This window comes from Neopelma chrysocephalum, unplaced genomic scaffold (genome assembly GCF_003984885.1).
Source record: "Neopelma chrysocephalum unplaced genomic scaffold, ASM398488v2 Primary Assembly neopelma1_96936, whole genome shotgun sequence".
In the NCBI taxonomy this organism is placed as follows: Eukaryota; Metazoa; Chordata; class Aves; order Passeriformes; family Pipridae; genus Neopelma; species Neopelma chrysocephalum.
In genome coordinates, this window is record NW_020925579.1 from 1,574,641 (window position 1) to 1,590,562 (window position 15,922).

Below are 15,922 nucleotides of genomic sequence, written 5' to 3' on the forward strand. Positions count from 1 at the left end.
CAGGCTAAAAAGAGATTTATCAACAACTAAGCATGACTGCTCACTCTGCACCACACTTCTGAGGGCATGGCCAGCTGCATTTACATCACCTCCAGGAGCTGTTTTACCTCTCGCTCAAATGTGGCTGGCTGATGCTAAACAAAAGCAAAACCAGACAAACCAAGGACAATTGCATAAGTGCCCACTTCTTGGAAAAAAAAAAGAGACTAAAAGAAAAAAAGAAACTTGAAGGCATTCTCCCCTCCTCCTCTCCTTACGGAGTAAGTTCTTTTGTAGTTTTCAAATTGAGGCTAAAGAAAAGAGGAAATAGCAATATTTTTACAAGAGTCAAATAAAGGTTAAGGTGAACTCTTGTTAACTATTCCAGACATCTCTGCCAATAAGCCTCATTGGTGACTTATAGCATAGCTGAAAAATCAATTTACTCATTTTAACATTCACGTATTATTTTGACTAATGCACCCAGTGGAATAATTTTATTGGAGGATGAATGAGACCAAAGTTGTTGTTGTTATTATTATTGTTTTTATCTAAAATCCTTTGAGGCAGGAACATGATGGGGCAAGAGAAGTCCTCCTTAAAGACAACATATGCAATTGAAGATAGTAGGAAGAAGAAAAGACATAAGAGAAAATACTCCTACTTATTAAGATACATTTACTTCATGTACTTACCATTTTAATAAATGAATTCTTTTATTCCCCTGGAAAACTACAAATCCTGCAGCTGTGAATCCTAGAAATGTAGTTGTTCCGACTGAGTCCTTGAGAGAGAAAAGGAAACATAATTTTCCCTTCATCCAGTGAGGTATTTCTTACTGAGACCATAAATTGTTACCCCTCTCTAGACCACCTCTATTTTGTTTGCCTTTTCAAAATAAATTTTGCCTTCAAAATGTATATTTCTAAAGGTAAACGGCAGCTCTTGGCAATACAGGCCTCATTTATTTCTAGGCATTTAAGTGAGAAACAGCATCTTATGCTTTTTTTCTATCTACCTGTAGCTGGTAACAGGGACTCCTTAGGTATATTTACTAATTTTATTGAAAACATACTTCTGTTTATGTCCTATTCTTAATGTGCTGACTAACTACAAACCAGGAATTTGTATCTGCTTCAACACTGATATTTTTAAGATTTCAGAATACATTGTTCCTGCAAGATGTTGTGCTGGAAGTACTGCTGATAGACAGCATTTACTACTATAAGCTTCTGGTTTGTGCTCAAGTATTCTTGAGTACTTGTTGCAGGATTCAAATTGTGTGAACAATTTCTATTGCATTTCTGTAGGCCTTGCTTGACATGACTTTAGAAGTTGTAAGCTGTAATGTTTATACTTATAGACTGTGTGAAAATATGCAATGTTTATACTTGTTAGCTGTGTGTCTAATTATAAGGTCTGAGAACATAGTATGTTTAGAGTAAGAAAGCCTTGAGAAAGTACAGATAAAGGTACACCTGCAGATTTCAGAAAGCCCCTAATTATGAAGGCCTCTACATGCCAAGTATGATTCCAGGCCGCGTGGACAGAACATCAGGTCCAATGAACTGGAGACATGAGACGCGTGTACAGACTGAGCTATCCAATCACCTTGTTGTAAGCATGTGCCCAAAACAAACTAAACTGTATAAAAGTTGACTTAATTAAATAATAAATTGAACATATGGCTGACCATATTGGCCTGTATGCTTTATGTTCATGCCCCTCCATCGATAAGTACTCTCAAGTATTCTTGAGTACAAACCAGAAGATATGGTGATACTTGTCTTTCAAATAGAAGAGACCATTTTAAAATTTTAACTCTACAGTAAAAGTTCTGGCTCATCCTTTTTGATTAATGATTCAGGTGAGTTTTGTATCCATTGGATTTCCTGTCCACACCCTCATCTTACTAAAGATAGTCAACTTTATTGTGCTTGATGTTCCACCAATAAAATAAAGGGGAACTGAAACAGGGATGGTTCTGGAGTAGTAGCCACAGCACCGGAAAGAACACATCGTAAGGAGCCAGCAAAGAACCTTGCTTTTTAGTTTGCTGCCAGAAGACAGACAAATTCGCCTTAAGCGTGGGTCACAAACTTCTGATTGTCCCCACACTACAAGCCCTGCTACACAGGTAAAGAGGAAATTCTGAACCAGTTTTGCCTCTGTGCTAAGCGCCAACCTAAGTCTGGGATGTCCTTTGAAAATCTCCAGTATAGTTTCAAACTAAAATTTACTGTCATTGACTTCACTGAGCTCTTAACCATCCCGTCTTTCACACAGGAGCACCATTCCTGACAAAGTATATACGACATCTTATGCAGCTTTGTGTTAGAGCTGACTGCTTAAGGGTGCTCACCACCAGCACATCTAACTGAACAGTGCTGCTGTTCCAACAGATGAGATAATATACAAGCCAAAGTAAAAGCAGCAGTTAAAACGAAAGCAATTAATTCTAAGAATCATGGCTAGGCTTCGCAAACGAAGATTTGGGAAAGGCTCTATCCACATTTGTTACAAGCACACTGGTGGCTAAAAAGTACAATACGAGAGAGACATGTCCGATTGCAAAAGGCACAGCAGAAAGACTCCTTAGGTGGTATATTCTGCAAGACACGATTCTTTCTGCATTGTCTTTTCTCCTCAAGAGTGATCCTGAGTGCTTTCTCAAAAGCATCAGCAGCGTTACAGATGGTGTGTCTCCAGACCTCCCGATTTGAGGCCAGAGTAGACCAGTTATGTTGGTCAGTATGGCCAAGGCTGAGATGTTGTTTCAAGGAGTCCTTGTATCTTTTCTTCGGGGCTCCTCTCTTGCGGCAGCCGGTAGCAAGTTCACCATAGAGCAAGATCTTAGGGAGGCGGTGGTCCTTCATCCTTGAGACGTGCCCTGCCCATTGCAGCTGTGTTCTCAGCAACATGGCCTCAATGCTTGTGACTGCTGCTTGTTCTAGAACAGATGTGTTGGTCACATAATCTGACCACTGGATGTTTAGGATTGTACGGAGGCAGTGTTGATGGAAGCGTTCTAAGAGTCACAGGTGGTGGCGGTAGATGACCCATGATACAGAAACACATAAGAGAGTAGACAGCACTATGGCTCTGTAAACATTGATCTTGGTACTTTTCTTCAAGTGTTTATTACGCCATACTCTTTTATGGAGTTTTCCGAAAGCACTATATGCCTTTGCTAACCTGTTGTCTATCATAAACACTGCAGATTATGCAGATACAACCACGTAATTAAAAATGCAGGTATAAAGGATAATCAAAACTGCTAATTAAAACCACCTTCTTATAGAGGACCACAAAACAGCAAAGTGGAGGGTGGGAATCGGTCCCCTCTGTACGTCTGGTTTGTTGTTCTTCATAAGATTTTCATCTTTTGATGGTGTTTGAAAAACTGATCTGCCAAGGATTATCAATTTGTTGCACCTTCTGGACAGAATAATGCTGAATCCTGAAAATCCTGGCAAACAAAAAATATTTCACACCTGGAGTGCTTAAGGGAGACCTTTGCATTAAATGCAAAGAAATTATGAAGTATAATCAAAGCTTAATGTCATGACACTCTATTAGATTCTCCTATGATGTTCTGCTTCCTCTGGAGAAAACTTTCCTTTGACTGATGCAGTAATGTCAAGCTGTCAGTGTTCTTCCAAGCCCTAGGTATAATACAGAGTTCCAGGGCAGGTTCTTTAATAAATTACTCACTATTAGTGCGTGGATAAAAAAAACAGAGCTAAATCAATTTCATTAATGGATTTTAAGTAAATATTAGTAAAAAGGACACTTTATTAAATATTAGTAAAAAGACTGTTACCTTGCATGGATGCGGATCAACACCGTAAGTTTCCAAAGAATATGCTTTCAGGAGCAAGTTGAATTCAGCAACAGCTGGGCTCTGACCTCTGAAGTTACAAAAGAAACAGCAGTTTTACAGCAAAAAGAAAATAGGAGAAAACGGCTTTTTCACTGCAGAGTTTAAATGCCTAAAAACAGAGGAAAGTTTTTACTGACATTCAAACTATTTCAACTATGTTTTGTTTATAATAAAAAGATAGAAAACTTTTCACGTTTTCTCCTTCTGAATTATACAGTGCCTGATGTTTTCAGTTAAATCCTGAAGTTTTTTCTCAATCCCGAGATAACAACAGTTAGACAGAATTGTCCAATATTTCTTTTCTTTTCATATACAATCGCATCAGCCTGAATATTAAATAAATCTCAGCATCTTTTCTCCACAAACTCTTGCTTCCCAATTTGTTTAAAAGGATTGTGCAGATTAACAAACATTCCTTCAGCGCAGGGTATAAGCATGACAATCATATTACACTGTCACTCAAATGCATGCCTAATTATAGCAGTGCCTGCTACCAACATCAGAATCTGTCAGCATTTCCATTTATACACCCCTATTTTTAGGGTGTCTATAATCAACAATGAATATACGTTAAAGACTGAAACATGGCATGCAAGACTTGAGTCTTCTAGAGTCTTCTAGAGTCTTCTAGAGTAAGTTTATTATTTGACCTTTGCTAACTCCTGCCATTACAATAAGCTCTAATACAGATTTAAAATGCCTGTTTGAAAGCAAACAGTTTCAATTATTATTTCATTTATGTATCTGCATAACTAGAGTACATGATTCTGATACATAAAATGGTTTTATGACAATGAACAGTACCTAAGACCTTTAGAAAGCCAGGCCTCATAAATCTCATGCAAATTATAAAAAAAAAACCCAAACAACAGCAACTAAAGAAAAAAAATCCACTGTAAACAAATTTTCAAGGAACATAGACATACTTTATCTTATGCCTGCATTTTGGAGTCCAGCCTCACACTGGGATCAATAGCACATGGGAACTGACGTTTAAAACTGAACTATATGTTGGTGTAGCATAAATTCCCTGTAAGTCTGTTCCCTGGTAGATGGAAATCAACAAGCACTGACATAAGATATTCTGTATATAGCCCAAAGTTCAGTTTAACAACTAAGCAACACCTAGCACACTTGTGGATATCAAATCCTATTTTGAACCTAACAGGATAACGCCCTGTGGCATTGTAATAACCTTTTCTGTTACAAATTTTAACTATTGCTAATTTTCGCTGTTCGTCATCTCCCACTCAATCCTATGACATTTCTTGAGCTTCTTCTGTGTTTATTTTGGACCTCTCTCAATATTACACAACCTTCATTTTATTTCAGGCCACATTTTTGTGAATATTTTGCTTTTGAAAAAAAAAAACACACAAAACCAAAGCAAATACCCCATGATATTAGATATGTGGCCTTCTTTCTCCTTTTTTTGGTCTCTTCCTAACCTCTTTCCAATGGAGAAGAATATGTATCAAGTGGAACATCAAGAATTACAAAGATATTTACAGTTAAATGCTTAATGAAAAAGCAGCATGAAAGCAGCAAGCAAAAGAAAAATGCTTATTTTTTCCCAGTCAACTTGCTGGTAGCTCCACTGAACTTTTTCTCCATTTTCAGTATTGTTTAATCACAACTCTAAGACCATAAATGACCCTTAAAAAGGCAATAAATTTGTTTCATGTACAAGTCAACTGCACCTGACAGAACTAATTGACTAGTTAGACCTAAATTACTTAGAATACTTACATTGCATAGTGAAAAGCCAAACAAATAGATGGTTTGATTGCTTATTGGATATAGAGTCTTACAAAAATGTAAGATTATAAAATACATCTTTTATCTAGGTACTTCTGCTGCTACAAAGGAAAGTAGTCAATCTTCTGTTTTGAATGCACCAAAAAGTGACAAGTAATTTGTAACAATGTGATTTGGGGGTTTGGTATATTGAAATGGGGAAAAATATTACAGAGACACATTAAAAAAAATTAGCAGGCTCTCCCCACATATAGCCTCTGAAACTATGGTTTTGTGCATATCAAGTGGAATAAGATGTGGCACTCGGAAAAAAAAAATGCAGAAAACATGGACAAATTTGATCTTATCGGATTACAGGCTAATCAAATGGCAACAATGCAAAGCCTTAAAAGAACATCACAAAACACAAGAGTCAAGAGCAATATGAAATGAAAATTCCTCATTCATCTCTTGTCAAAGGATTCATATTTAAGTCTTGATAGTATGCTTTTCGTCTGTAACTTAGTAATGAAATTTTTCTTACTAAATAAAAATATAACTGTAGCAAATCCTATCAGCAAAGACAAGTCAACATTTTTTTACCAGTCACTGATCAAACATTGGATATGGCTTTGATTTGCTTTGTTTAAAAACCCTTAAGCTTTCTATATGTGGCAAACATCCTTACACAAGAATTTATAGAGTTTCTTAATATATGGAAGTGTTTCAATTATTGCCTCTTACAGTGGAAAATCAGGAAATATTTATGCAATGCATCTTTGCTGGTTTGTAACTCAGTTCTGTCAGGAAAGTCATGTCTCTCTGTCAGTGCATTTACTCCTCTTAATTTATTTTTCAGTATATATTCAACATTAAGTAGAAGATATATTACCTTTCTATATGTTGCAGCCACTACTGCACCTGGCTGCAGCATGGTGAAGTACTGAGGCCTGAACAACAGACCCTGAGCCGGAGTTGGCCTCTAGATGGACCTTCCAACCTAATGTTTTATTTAGTCATGTATCTGCTTATTAGCCAAAATTCTATATAATCCTTAGTAACATCCATAATACTGTGCCTGTGTAAACATGTATGCTTGTTAGTAAGGTATATTGGTACCCACTTAATTAGTAAAGATTTGTATTTGCTACGAATGTATCCATCATTCTGTATTTAGAGACTAGTCAAGGCCATGGAGATAGGCAATTGGCCCCATTCGACAGTAGTTGGTCCAAATTGACTCCCTGGATTTTCCTCTGAGCCCTGGCCAGGCTTTGGGGGAAAACCAAGGAGAGAAGAAATCTAGATATTTTCTGCACCAAATAAGTGATGTAAGCTTGTTTGTTTACCAATATAAAAGCTGGACCCTCTCACAGCAAAGACGGAAGCCTCACCTGCGAGTGGACACACTGCGTAAGATTTCCCAGTTACTGGGAGTGGTTCTCGAACCTTTCACTGTAATGAGGGCTCCCAAATTGATGTGCAGGTCTGGATGCTGATTATGGTAATGTATTAAATGGGGTAACTGGTGATGTATCTTTCTTAATCACCAGAGACACTCTTTGTTGTAATGATTAGGTGCATTGCTAAGTTTATCCTTTTATAATTCACTGCTTCTTTAGTAATTCTTTGCTGGTTTGCACTATAGTAAATTTATACACTTGTTCTTTAAAGTTTGTGTCTGTGTTTCTTGTGCTGATCCTTGTCATGGCAAAGGTTTGAACAGGACCACTAAAAGAAACCACTACCAAGAAAAGTTTCTGCATACAATACAAACAGTAAATGTGGATTACTTACGAACTTAGAGCTCCACAATTATTAGCTACAAATTTATGATTCAACCTAGGAATCAATCAACCTAAACGTCCCCAATAAAATTGAATGAAACAAATACTTCATTAGAAGAGTGAGAAGTCTGCAACACACTCTGTTTTTAACTTCAGGCTCATGAGAAGTACACGCTAGAGGATGTAAAAGCTCTGTTTATCCCCCACAGGGTCCCCAACTCAGAAGCACTTCAAACGCGAGAAAGCTCAACAGGGTGTGTCACAGCAACGGTTTACTTGTTGTGCTCATTGCCAATACCAATTCACTCCAGAATTTTCTCCCCTTCATACGTTTACTCCAGTCATGAAACTCAGTGAAAGTTATGGATAAGACAACACAGGATTGAGCATTACTTCCCTTTAAGACCGTATAGCAATAACAGCAAAAAAAAAACATTTTTAATGCTATTCTTGGTTTCCTGCTTCCCGAATGACATTAGTAAGGTCACTTCATTTGTCTTCTTTGATTCTCTTACTGACTTACAAAGTGCAATGAGATACTACTATTAACATACTAGTAGTAATAACAATTATTGTCCACCCATTTGCCTCATCTCTATGTCAAGCAAAGGTACTTGCAGCAGAACACAACAGCAACACTTAGAGGAGTATGTTCCATACATGTTTCATTTCTGGGCATGTATGGTTTGTAAGGTGTTTCAACGTATTAAATTGAATAAATAAATAAATACATACATAACAATCTAGCCTCTAGAAACATTACATATTTACCTCCATGAAAAAAGGGGAAACCAGCCATAACATTTTAAATAACATAGGCTCAGTCTCCATAAACCGCTTTTTGCCCTGCCCTTCAACTGTGGACATATTTACGGCAGTCTCAGGAGAGACCACAGTGACAATTTGAAGACAGATGTCCCCCCATTAAATATTCTCCTTGTTATATCCCAGATCTTGTACAGCACATCCCTCAGCAGAACAGGGTTATCTGGGTTTCCTTTTAACCTAAAACAGAGACAGAACTCTGTATAAAGCATCAGTGCATTTAGCTACACTGTACAATGATCACAGCACTGCTTACTACGTTAATGAGGTTTTGCTGTTGTTTCTTTAAATCTTTTTACAGGTGTTTGAGACTCCAATAACTATAAAATTATAGTGCTAAAAGTCTTGGGTAGTTTTTACTTTAAGCTCAGAAGATTTTGGCACATAGTGGAGATGTTTTTAAAAAAAGCCTGTTTGCTAATGTTTTTAGTCACAATAATGGTGCTAAGGAAGACTATGTGGTATTGAAACAAAACTGCTATGTTTATTAGTTGTAGTGGAAACAATAGCACAACAGTGGTGATATTTTCAAAGAAAAGCACTAATTGAAGACACTGGTAAATGAAATGGCATTGTAGGCTGTGGCTCAGTTCATCAGAATAGCAAGGCCAGGCTCAGCACATTTCCCAAGCAGCAATGCTTTTCCCCAACAACTGCCTGGCCTGGCATCACGGGGAAGAAAGCCTTTAAATCGGAAAAAAAAACATGTTCATCTAGCAAGTAAAGAACTGCTGAAATGTGGCTGGAACATACTAAACCTAAAAAGCTGCAGAACAATTAAATACCAATTTTAATTTTACTGCATTTTTTTTCTCTCACACAGATATAAACCAAGTAAAACCCAAATAAATCACTTTAAAACAATAACCAAACTCTTTTATGGAGTTTATTAAATGCTTATGGGTTTAATTTAACACCATGCATGCTGTAATTATATGTGCCACTTACGTAATGCCTTCTACCAGAACATTTCAAATTACTTTTCTGCCCTCAGAAATCAAAATGAGATTGTATCTCTGAAGTCTGTGTTCAGATATTTGTATTTCAACTCTACTCTATAAACTGATGCAGTGACACAGAGACAGCTTTAAGCTTATTCAAAGATAGAATACATTTACAGAAGAGATGCAGTTTCAATTTACCTATTATTAATTTAAAATCTATTCTCATGATACAGAGAAATCTACTAAGCTTTCTGGGTTTATCATGGTAACTAAAATTTCTGGTCCAGACACACCTAGCCTGTAAAGCCTTCCCCAAGTAAAGAGGGAGGGAAGGCAGAGGGGGAAGAGGAAATAGGTCCTTTCAGCTGCTAAAGAAACCCCTACATTGTAGAATTTCACACAGATATCTGAAGATAACAGCATGCTAAGTGTGCAGAACCTGAATCCAAACCTCATCATGAGATAGGCAACAACTAGCATGGTAAAAACAACCACATCTGTAGATCATGATTATGACCACTCTTGGCAGGGAAAAAACGGTCAAAAAAAAAAAAAAGTCACATGCACATGCACACACACAAAATAAATCTTTGCTAAAGCTAAAAAATTATTAATGTTGCCAAAAAAAATTGCTGCTTTTTTCAGTTCTAGTAGATCATCCTTTCTACTGAATACTTCTTGGAATACCATTAAAAAAAAATCCTATGTATCTATGTATCTTTTCAGTTTTTCAAAAGAGAAGGGAAAAGACTACTCTTTTGCCTGTGAAGTTGCTTTCTCTAGACTACCACTACAACCGCATCTTCCATTAAATTCCTGCTCAGGTAAAGCTGTTCCTCACCATAAAGCTTCTGGAAATATTCTCTGTGCCATGCAAACACCAATCCAGCACCACACTTATTATTTTCACCTCAAAACAACACCTTACTTACTATTTTCTAGTTAGTGCATCCAGAATTACAAGAATGGTCCCTTGATTTGAATTGGTTTTAAGCACACTTCTATCAGAAAAATATGGTTCAGCAGAACAAAGCTTTGAGGAAAGCAGCACACACAGAATCCTTCAGGAAAAGGACTACGTGACTAGATTCCAACTATGTCTCTAATTCATCCAAATTACAGCTGTTAAGAACTATGGAGTGAAAGAAAGAAAACACCAGGAAAATGTGGCAGAATTAGAAACAAAAAATTATTCGCCCATTACAGCACACACAATGGCATTTTAATACCAGATTGCTAACTTAGAGAGAATTAGTTATTTTCAAAGTTGCAGTGATGTGTCAACATATGGCCTGATAGGTAAATCTAAATGCCTATGCTGGGAGATTGTGAGGCAGCATAAGCTATCAAAGCTGAAATGAAGAGAGCATTCAGAGCAGCCAGGGCTGTAATGTAAGTGAGGCCCTCAGCAGCTATCACCACTGCCGGCCCGAGAACTCCCACTACATATCATTGTCCCCCTCAGCTCTCCAAGGCCCTCAGTATACTTTGTATAGCTAGGAACTACAAAGACTTTGGCTCCTTAGGCCTGGAACTCACCTATCCCTGCAGTAGCCCAAATCCCGCCTCTTTCCAGATGTGCCCCTCACCTCCATGTAAACCTCAACATATCCTTGGTCCTCAGCAAGTGGCTTCTGTCTCCTGTAACATGACTTGCAAGTTTTGGAGCATACTTCCAGTAGGATTCTCTTCATGTATAGCAGGCTGTTAAATGCCAATGTGATTAGGGTAGTACAAGGAGATAAATATAAAGCATAGATAATTGTGCTGCCAGTATTAAATGCGTAAAACTAGATAATATGTAGTTTTAATTGCAAGAAGCACTTAAATGGAATACCAAATCCACCTTATTCTGGACTTGCTAAATGTGAATTTAGTTTTAGCACTGTACATTTAGCACAAATGTATTGAACACCATGTAAGAAGTTGATTTAATCTTGATGAAACAATATTAACACGCACAAAGAAAAGCACTTTTCAGCAACTGCCCCCACGTCTTCTAGGACAGCCTCCCAGATTGCACTCTGATAGTAGCATTGGAGTTATGCGTGCCAGTGGTTCCACTGACAGATCCATGTCTGCAGGAGAAAGCTGGGTCAGTGGAGACTAGGATATCCTGTACTCTTGCTGCAACCAGAGTCAGAGTACACATGGTAACTGATGGTATGGCAAGGGGAATACAGTAGGAGTCAAAGAAGCAGAGGAAAGTTAAAAGTGCTTAAATCCTTACTGAGAAGTTACAATGTAGATGATGCACCAAAGGATAAAAATGTTATATACCTGTCAAGTCCAATTTAAACACCACTTTTCATTTAGCTTTGATGAAACTCAAGCATTAATTTCCTACTCTGGTTTCAGGAAAATACTCCCTTTGGTGTAAAATTTTAAATTGCTTTTTTGATAGTTACTGTCAGAATATGGCAGTGATTTTGCAGCCTCAGAGGAAATTTTTTCTTCTCCCAAAAGGTATTCTTTCATGCATGACTTTTGCAAAAGCTGGAGCATTCAATATACACAGTGTAGACAACAGACAATTCAGTAGCATTCTGACATCTTGAGACTGTATCCACATTAGCCATCCCAGGGAATAATAAATAACTTATTTATATGAGGTATGGGAAACATGGGAAACAGGAAGTTGAACAGGTCAGGCACCTCTATAATTTACTTGACAAAGTTAATGTTTGCATGGGTCTTTCAGATAAATTTTTACATAACATTTTCATATATAAATTACATGGTGTAATATTTCATATCAGAAATAAGTAAAAATGGATTGCTAGTTTTCAGGTGGGATAAAAAAAAAAGTTTGATTTTCAACCACTTTCTTTCAAAAAACAAAAACAAGCATACAAACAAAAACCCAAACAAAAAACCAAAACAACAGGGGAAAAAAACCCACCCAAGCCAAACCAAAACATTATTCCTACAAATATAAATTCCCTTGATAGGGACTTATGTCCATTTTCCCTTAGGAAATCTCAACATTTTGAGGTGTCTGGCCTCTGGAAGCTTGATATCAAGTTCATAACAAGGTATTTTCGTCTTTTGCTTTATTTCTGTACCTCTCCCTTTCTTAATGAGGGAAGAATAATTAATTAAAAGTCACAAGACAATCACAACTCAATAAACCTGCTATGCATTTCTGTCTGTCACATTTATGTTTTTGCAATTAGGTGCAGTAGAAAGTCACATAAAAGGTCATATTTTGCTAAAATGCAGTGATGTTCTCACAGCCACAAAGGATAATAGAGGCATCATGTCACACATTTGCTTTCAGTAATTAAAAAAAAAAGGGCTCTAAATGACAAATAATAAGTCACTAGGTGACTGGAAGTTGTCACGGTATTCTACTGCTGCTTCCCAAACACTCCCTCATGATCTTCATGTTCCTTTCAAAAGCCAAATTATTACATCATGCTGTAGGGCAGAAGAAAATATGTGACCAGTCAATAGGTCTTAAGGATGCTGAGACAGGATTCAGTGAAGAAATTACTTCTTTCAAGCCATATGGCTTTAGTTATATGGGAACCTGTTGCCCATAAGAGATGTCATGATATTTGTTTGTTTATGCATGTGAAAAAAACCAAAGAATCAGACTCACAGTGCTGAAGCTCAGAGGTAACTACTATGAAGGTAGCTGAATGGCAGCTAGAATAGAAGGGCTCTAGTCTCACCTGTTCTCCTCATATTTTAGCTCTCAGCTAACAGATCACTTGAGTATCTTGTTAAAAAAAGGCCAGCAACCTCTTGCAGCACTTTTAAAAATACTCATTGAGCAGCACAATATTAATTTTTATCAGATAATTCAACTCGCAGAATGCAGTGAAAGAGATGTGCAAATCAATGCCACACAGAAGGCTGCAAACTCAGTGTTTCTTTGAGTAATATTTTCCAGCTAGATATGTAAATCTTATAATCTAACTCTGGACCTGTCTATATATAGTTCATTATGTAGCAGATATATTTTATTAATTTGTACTCCTAGAATAGAGATCCATGGAATTAAATATCTGGAAAACGTAAAACTTCTATGTGACTAGTGAGTGTCTGATATAAAAAACATAAAAGGATGATCAATTTGGGGAAGACAGAACTATAGGGGGAAATTGCCAAGTAGTAGCTATCCACACAACTCTGAAACTGTCTTTTTTCTCTGAAATCTGACAAATAGGTAAGGTATACCAGGTACTGACACAAGCAAAAGAAAACAGAAAATAAAGATGACAGTTCCTGAGAGCTGCAAAGAGCTACAAGCCACTGAGCCTAAAATTTGTACCACATAAATTGGGAAAATATAGAACAGAGAGAGAATTAAGGAACATATACATGTAAGTGGGGTATATGGCGAAAGTTCTGCTATAAATTATAGTTATGCCTCAATTTTTTGTAGGAACCAGCAGACCCACAAGCAAAAGAAGTCAGCCTGATACCATCTGATTTCCAATAGGCAATAGGTAATAGTGTCACTCTCCAAGACTACTGAAGAAATTCAGGGAACATCCTACATGCTCTAGGAGAATCCTAGAGAGACCTGTGTGAAAGCTTGTAACATTTACTGTCATGGGTTCAGGTAGAATACACCAACAGGAAAGAGAGTTAAAAAATGAGCTAAAAAATCTGTCTAGTTATTCATAACAAAGGAATTAGCTGATTAAGTTCATAATGGACGGGCAAAATTACATATAAACAAACAAACAAACAAACAAAACAACACAGAAAAATACATCTCTCCTAGCATCATGAAATATAAAACTCACCAGCTTTGGCCTATCACTCTTCCTTCCCTCCTTCTAACTTGAAATAAAGGACTAGTCTGTTCTTTAAAGACTGAATTTATAAAAGTCTTTTCAATTGCACCTTGGCTTAACTGATGAAAGATATTGTTTTATAAAGGTTGAATTTATCCTTTGGAAATCTGCAGACACTGCATGGAACAATACTGAAAGTAAAAGAAATTCTGTTTCCTTTTTTAAAAGGCTTTATACGGGTCTGTGTACAGTGTAGGCTGGACTGCTCTAAAAATATTAGATACAACCAAGCCATTTAAAACATCATTCACTGAAAGAAATACAAAGAAAGTATGTAGGTTTCAAGAAGGAAAAAAGAGAAGACACATTAATACTGGCAAACTTATTGTCATGAAAAACATATTTGATAGGACTCTGAAAAAAATAGTATTTTAAGTTTTAACTCCTCTGAATAGGAATTTTTCTCTTTTTTTTCCAAATACATTGAAACATAAAAACAAAGCACAGGAGTTTTAAACAAGTGCAAAGGACCTCATAATCTTTTAATAAAAACTATCCTTCTACTTAATGTAATAATTGTTTGCTTTCATCTGATTTTCTGCACCTCCTACTCCTCTTCAGATTTTCTGAGGACTATTCTCAACTAAGCTAAATGCTGAGGGCATCAGCAAGCTACCTTCTCGACTGCTTTGCCTGTCATTCGCCAACAACCCTGAAGAGGGTATAGTTGCACAACTCACTGCTACTTCTCTCCTGAAACATTTAACTTTGAAACCAAAAGATAGACTAATCTATCTTTCTCCTTTCCCCTTTGTTAGAGTATTAAAAGTTTAGGACAGAAAAAGACATGCAGAGAGCTCTGGATCTCACCTCCTTAGTCTTACAAGGAATTTACTTAAATACATTTCTTTGTAATTCACCACTATTTTAACAACCTCCAGATAAAATAACTTAATTACAGTTTCAATTGCGTCAATATCTACTGAGAATTTTAAAATTGCACTACAGACAGAAATTTCACATCAAAAGACGTGTGATTCCTAAATGAAAGATGATTATTCCACTAATCAACCAGAGTAGCCCTCATGATGTGAGCTACTCCCATAATCAGACATATATTTCAAGTAATTGACATCTAAATTACCAGCATTCAGCTATGATTAATAAAACTTAACAGGAAAAGAAAACCCTCAAAGCTGAAACCACATTTTCAAATACAGCATATTAGACAGCATATTGATAGAGCGTCTATTGTAATCTACAGAACAAACTCTCCTAAGTTAACATACACTATTTGGAAACAGATAAAAGTATTTCTTGGCCGTCTGTTTACTAAACAGCATTTTAAATTACCTGAATTCATTTTTATGCATTTCAGCTATTTTCTTCTCAAGCTTTTGTGACTGCTTAGGAAAAATCTTAAAGTCGCTGATATAGTCCTCTGGGTGTTCATCAGGATCATAATCACCAAGCTCAGCTAAACACATCCAAAATACAAAACAAAACAGAAAAATCCAATTGTAATATTAGTTAATAGGGAAAGAAGTCAGTAAATGCAGTGTAATTCAAGACACTTCCATGCTCAGCAAGAATCCAGCATCTCTCAAGAAATGCTGCTTTAAAGAATTGATAGTTAACTGAAACAACAAAACCCTTATAACTGCCACTTCAATCAATGAGTTTCAAGTGAAGTTCATGCCTTATTAACTGCTGCATTAACTAGCAACAGTAAACTATTTTCTGTGGCAGAAACATGCTTCGTAAAACAGATGAATAGGCAAACTTTGCCCTTTGAGTAATTATCATTCTGGTAGCAGGCAGAACTAAAACAATGCACTCCCGATTCACCTCTTTTCCACATGATTTATCCTCACCTAGTATGAACTGATCTAATTCTATTCTAGCAGAGAGAAACACAGGCCATGTTATTTAAGGTACCCCTTAAGAATTTGATTCCTCTTCTAAAAGATGTGTCACTTAGGTACCCAAACATGGAATTTGGTGTTTTAACTTTCT

At 36.7% G+C, this 15,922-nt stretch overlaps 1 protein-coding gene across 4 annotated transcripts in view; it reads right to left on the reverse strand.

Annotated features, from left to right (window-relative positions):
- The window catches only part of FRMD3 (FERM domain containing 3), a 149,779-nt gene that overhangs the window by 26,920 nt on the left and 106,937 nt on the right, over window positions 1–15,922 (reverse strand). For all 4 annotated transcript variants that reach the window (XM_027670779.1, XM_027670776.1, XM_027670778.1 and 1 more), the window contains 3 exons: window positions 15,260–15,383; window positions 3,803–3,890; window positions 675–763 (listed from right to left, as the gene is read on the reverse strand). In XM_027670779.1, coding sequence (XP_027526580.1) covers window positions 675–763; window positions 3,803–3,890; window positions 15,260–15,383 — 301 coding nt within the window. The remainder of the gene's footprint in view (window positions 1–674; window positions 764–3,802; window positions 3,891–15,259; window positions 15,384–15,922) is intronic.